A 5,604-nucleotide genomic window follows, 5' to 3' on the forward strand; every position below is an offset into this window, starting at 1 on the left:
TCAAGAGAGTTATAGGAAAGATATGGAAAAGTGTTTTGGTATCCTTCAAGCTCGGTGGGCAATCATTAGGGAGACTGCTCGTATGTTTAATGAAGAGTTGCTTCAGAGCATTATGATGACGTGCATCATCCTCCATAACATGATTGTGGAGGATGAGTATGATTATGATGCTCCAGAGTTGTTCGAACCCGATCCCATGAACACAACATTGACAAGAATTTATGAAAGGCCCATGGGAGCAAATGGACAACCACTGGAGCACGAACCGTTAGTTAGGGACGATCGTTACAATAACCGTATGAATGATCGTTATACGGAGATGGAATCTTCTTATATTCATGAACGACGTCAAATTGACTTGATGGAGCACCTATAAGGTGAAGGCTTATAAGCCTAGTAAGCAACATATCTTGGTGAGGTGGCAACCTCCTCCGAAGGGCAGATACAAATTAAACACTAATGGTTTTAGATCTGAGGATGGTGCCATTGGAGTTGGGGAGTTGTCAAAGATTACTCTAGTGCCTGGCTTGGTGGCTTCTCTGCAAACATGGGCGCTGCAAGCTAAATTATTGGCTCTTTACCATGGAGTTGTTTTGGTGTGCCACAAGGAATGATTCCCACTTGATATTGAATCTAATTCTAAAATTGCTGTGCAAATGCTTTCTTCAGAGTTGGATGAAAGGCATCCATACTACAGTTTGGTGACTAGCTACCAGAAGATGCTTAGGTCCAAAGACTCTAGTATCTCATTAATTATAGAGAAGGAAAATGCCTTGCAGATAAATTGGCAGCTCTGAGCTCAAAACTAGAAGATTTGAGTGGGGTTGCTAGACCCAGAAGGTTGTTTATGTAATTTTGTTTCTAAGCTTCGGCTCCTTTAGAACCACACACAAAAAAAAAAGTGGAATTTGAAACATGCATTTAGATTCAGCAACACTTCTTTCATATATTTTTACTATTATTATATAAAGTTGTATATAGATATTTGAGACAAAAAAACAAGCATAAACCCCATGCTAAAGCCTAATAACAAGTAAAACCTGTAACTCCAAACTATACCCTATTAACAAGAAAAACAAGATGAAGAAAAATCATAGAAAAAGAAAACTCAACGAGGAATTGATCAAAGAAAAAATTGGGAGTGTACCTTCACAGATGGAGAAAGGATGTTCGTCTTCTGCAGAGAAAAGCTAGGGTGTATGCAAAGAGAAAAACTAGCGTCTGATAAAATCCTTAGGGGAGAACACACTACACCCATATTTGCATGGACTTTTTAAAAATTCATACAAGTCTAAATTGAATACACCCAGACTTGTAGAAACTCTTTTAAAATTCGTATAAATCCAAATTAAATACACCTAGGATTTTTAAAATCTTTACACTCTAGAATCCTAATTGAACACACACCCCAAACTAATCTTAACTTAGATAGAGGGGGAATCAAACTTGAGTGGAAGGAAGCGAACACACTGCGTCCTAACCCACATATGCCTTGAACATGCAGATTGAGCAAAACTATAGATTACTAACCAAAACTAAAATTAAAAATTTATTCAAGATGTATAGGAAAATTTGGACAAATCATCAGCCACACACAAATACTATTCAGTTTAGGAACTCAAAGGCAATGGAAGGCTCTCGGCCCTTCCATCAGTAAGAACATTGCTGTATTGAATAAGTCTATAATAAACGCACAGAAAGGACAAACCAAAGTTTACAATATACAAAATCATTACAGGGGAATTAAAATGAGTGACAAATCGATTGTCCATAGATTGAGTTTTCTAATAGAGTAGAACATAAAAATGTGCGAAGCTTTTCAAAAGTAGTAAAAGAGAATATTGGATGGATGCGAGTCACAACCACAGTAAGAATTTACAGGATTATTACTGGAACCGAGTATACGTATTTTTCTTCCATGTACACCTCAGAAACTTGAACCGTTGAATACAACTAGCAGGAGTTAAGATTTATAATCAATGATAATTTCAAAATCCCCAGGCGTAAAGAATACAAAGATGATATGACACTGTAAGAACAACTTGACAGGCTTGCCAAAAGAAATCTCAGCAATTCACTCCAAATGCAGCAAAACAAAGAATCTGCAGGATTCCTCCTAGAACATTGCAAAGTGTTCCGAAATTTTACTTCAATATACACCAAAAAGATTTGAACCCTCAACCACTGGAACCCCCTTTCATATAGATTTACTTTGATTTTCTCAAAAGTAATTGTTCCTTACCACAGTAGAAACTATAACAAGAAGCGAAGGAGTCAAGATCTGCAGGAAGGTAGCGTGACGCCTCCACAACAAACAGCAATTATAATGTACAGAAGCACAACAATCAAGCATGTCAACAGGGCCCTGTCACAATTAGACAACCTTCAATGCACTGAACTGGAAATGGGAATACTAATCAAACAAGTCAAGTAAATATGATATATATCATGTAGCTTTTATCTTTACAACATTTGGCAAGCACAAGGGCCATAGCAGAGTGAGTAAAATCATTTAGTTTTTTATGTGCCTAGTGATTTCGGAGTTGGATATGTAATCAACATATTTGATCTTGTTGTGAAGTCGATATCTTACTCCTTACCACTTAATTAGAACAGAATAATCATGTTCAAATTGAAACACAAAAAAAAAAAAAAAAAAAGCTGATGCATTCAAAAAATTGCAGTGGCCACAACTTGATGATTTTGGGGTTAAACAAAACCAAAATGTCATTTTCAGATGGCACTGGGCATAATGGACTATAGCTTCATAATAAACTCAAGAGCGTCACATTGTCACTTGTGAAATTAAAATTCATATGCATGGGGTGATAAGGAGGACGTGTAACCTAAGAATGTGTCTTTTTCGATAAACTAAGAAAATCCCTAGTCACCATTAGGAAAAGAAAAGGTTAGTTATCTTAAGAAAGATAAGACCGGAAAAATAAAATTCAGCAAGATGGTTTGAATTCACTTGAATTGCAAACTATGTTTGGTCACTGAAATCAGGGATGGAATGGATTTGAGATTCCATGGAAATTGTGAGGAGTTGGTTAGACAAAGTATAAGAAAATGAATTTCATTCCAAATCCCCTCAAAGTTGGGGGAGAGCCATTCCTTCCCTGAGTGGGATAACAAAGTTCCTTAAAACAAAACCAAAGGTTGCTCGACAATTCCTACACCCCTCTTCTCTCACCTCCACCTCGCCTATAACTTTCCCCAATCAGTTTGCTGTTGATTCTCCACCACTGAAATTGTTTCTACCTTCAACATCACTTGGGTCCACAGTCCACTCCCTTCAAATCTGCATCCCATCTTCAAATCCATCCCCCAACACCTCAGTTTCAAAGCCTAACACTTTTTCAAAAAAATTCCAATCAACATAATTAAAGTTATGGCCCCAACAAAGGTAGGAGTTTTCTTTTCCTTTCCAGAAAACAAAGGTCGGAGTTTTTTGCTGTTATGGTTATTGATTTCAGGCTAGTGATTGCAAATGTATATTAGTATTAGGGGCCTAACTCCCATGCAATTGGCTTTCCTGTTTTCCCCCCTTTAGAAATTTTCACTTCTGTACTTTATTTCTCAATGAAATATTCTTCTAACCTTTATTTGGTCTGAGGAAAAGACTTCATCAAAGATAAATTTTATGTGAATTTTCTTAACTTATTGTTGAATTCAAACTGCCCTTTTTCTTTTCTTTTCTTTTCTTTTGGGTCGATAGGATTTTAAGTTTTGGGTCATTGCTGTTGCATTCAGTGTATTCAGTTTCTTACCTTTTTTGTTTTCAAATTTGGGTTTGATAATTAATAAATTTTCTCATGGGGAAATTATCATTTTGTTTAATAAATTCTCACTACACAGATGAAACTTTCCCATCACCGGGTCTTTCTCTTTAACTATGTTTGTTTACCTTTTCCCGGCCTTGAAATGGTGAGCTGATTCAAGGTACCATTAATACTAATCATTTCCTATTATTTTCAAAACTTGAACATATTCCTAAAGATATAAGTCTATGTCATTTGTGTAAATCAAAATAACTTACAAGAGCTTGGCATTTTTCATCCACAGAGCTCGACGAAGCCGTTTGGACTGCTTCTTGAAGTGAAATGCACTATCTTGCATAGTTGCAGTTTTGTCAACAAGAAGCTCAATTCGGTCACCCCTCTCCAATATCTTTTCTATGTTGTCCACCATTATAGTTCGTATCTAGACATACCAAAATTTAAGTGACTGTTAGAACAAACCAAACACAGAACAAGAAATGCATCAAAGGATGAAACACAAACCTAAACAATAGAAGAAAAAACGAAGGGGCAGCAAAATCATAAATTTATTGAAAAGGGAAAACAAAAAGTTTATAAAGCCTACGAAATACCAATATCACTTGAATGCTACAAAGCATATAACTACTTTTATATAAAATATAGTGCATTGAGACTGCAAACTAGCTGTGAAAGTTCAATAAACAAGTGTCTAAGAAATCTTTGAATGGACAACACCAATTGACTTGCTTTCTAAATGACACATGTGTTTTCCTCAAATACTTGTTTAAGCAACAGGCAAAAATGACATGTAGCAAGTGAAGCTTCCTTATTCCCAGACAAAAATAATTGGCAAATAATAGAACAAACAAGTTAGAAAGACCAAATGACAATCAAAATTCCAGAGAAGCACATAAGACTTGCCTCACCAACTTCGCCTCTCACACGGTTGAGAGTATCAGCGCTAGGATTGCTGGAGAAAAACTCCATCTGCTGATGCAAAACCCTCGAAAACTCGTCGTTCATTGCATAAGCAGGAGCATATGGGGCCACTCTGCCATAATTTTTCATAAATCTCATATGAATATCCTCCAAGTATGAAAAGGGTATTCTCCCTGCAGCAAAACAAATACACCAATATACTCAAAATCCAGAAAAAGAAAGCACCAAAATTGAATTCCCAAAGCGAAATTGAAGAACACAATTGAAGAAAATACGTTACGCACTGCCGAAGGTGTCGTTGGCCATGCAGAGAAAAGTGAGGCCATCGGATTTGAGTATGTGGAAGATGTACCGATCCTGAGAGAAGCAAACCCTAGAATCGGCCTCCGATGGAAGCTTTTCCAAGATGCGCCGAGCCACTGCCCCTGTGTTCCCTGTGACCGCGCTGAACTCGGCCAACACGATTGTTCCTCGAGCCACCACCGCATAGAGAATCGCCATCGCTGCTTCGGATCTTCGGGGCTTAGGGTTTGAGGCTCTGAAAGCTCTCTACTTCGATCGCGATCGAAGTCTCATGGAGCTGTTTGAATTCTGATTTACTGCTTATTTTATATTTATCTTTTTTATATATTTTTTTAATTTTTTTAATTTTTGTTTTGTTGTTTTGCTAATGTTATTGGAAGAGGAAAGGGAAGTTGAAAGTTGAAAGTTAAGGCGGTGAAGGTGATGAAGTTTGTTGTCACCGGTGAGTCCACGGGGCGTTAAGGTATAGTGCTTGATAAACTAACAGCGGATCGTACAAAGAGTTGGTGGTACTTTCTCAAGATCGAAAGTAGGGATGGCAACAGGCCGGTTCGGGAATAGGTATGGCAATATCATCACCGTCACCGCTCCTCATCCCCAC

General features: G+C 37.4%; 1 protein-coding gene across 2 annotated transcripts; it reads right to left on the bottom strand.

The window, feature by feature from the left end:
- Positions 1-1,743: 1,743 nt before the first annotated feature.
- Positions 1,744-5,604, bottom strand: VAMP714 (vesicle-associated membrane protein 714). 2 transcript variants are annotated; one of them, XM_021950419.2, is made up of 5 exons: positions 4,985-5,604; positions 4,683-4,873; positions 4,040-4,203; positions 2,243-2,365; positions 1,744-2,116 (listed from the first exon to the last, which is right to left on the bottom strand). In XM_021950419.2, exons 1-4 carry the CDS (start codon positions 5,199-5,201, stop codon positions 2,275-2,277), a joined length of 663 nt encoding a protein of 220 aa, XP_021806111.1. In that variant the 5' UTR covers positions 5,202-5,604; the 3' UTR covers positions 1,744-2,116; positions 2,243-2,274. The 2 variants fall into 2 exon arrangements, with proteins under 2 accessions (XP_021806111.1, XP_021806110.1); XM_021950418.2 differs by having other exon boundaries at positions 1,744-2,365; positions 4,985-5,603.

This window comes from Prunus avium, chromosome 6, assembly GCF_965620075.1.
Source record: "Prunus avium chromosome 6, drPruAviu1.hap1.1, whole genome shotgun sequence".
In the NCBI taxonomy this organism is placed as follows: Eukaryota; Viridiplantae; Streptophyta; class Magnoliopsida; order Rosales; family Rosaceae; genus Prunus; species Prunus avium.

What these genes read in the sequence shown, in the direction of transcription:
- VAMP714 (XM_021950419.2), bottom strand. Translation starts at nt 5,201, where the DNA reads ATGGCGATTCTCTATGCGGTGGTGGCTCGAGGAACAATCGTGTTGGCC. An exon ending in TGAGAGGCGAAGTTGGTGAG is followed by an intron (nt 4,204 to 4,682) that starts GCAAGTCTTATG and finishes TGGTATGTCTAG; the next exon opens with ATACGAACTATAATGGTGGA. An exon ending in ATGAAAAATGCCAAGCTCTT is followed by an intron (nt 2,366 to 4,039) that starts GTAAGTTATTTT and finishes TAATTGTGACAG; the next exon opens with GGCCCTGTTGACATGCTTGA.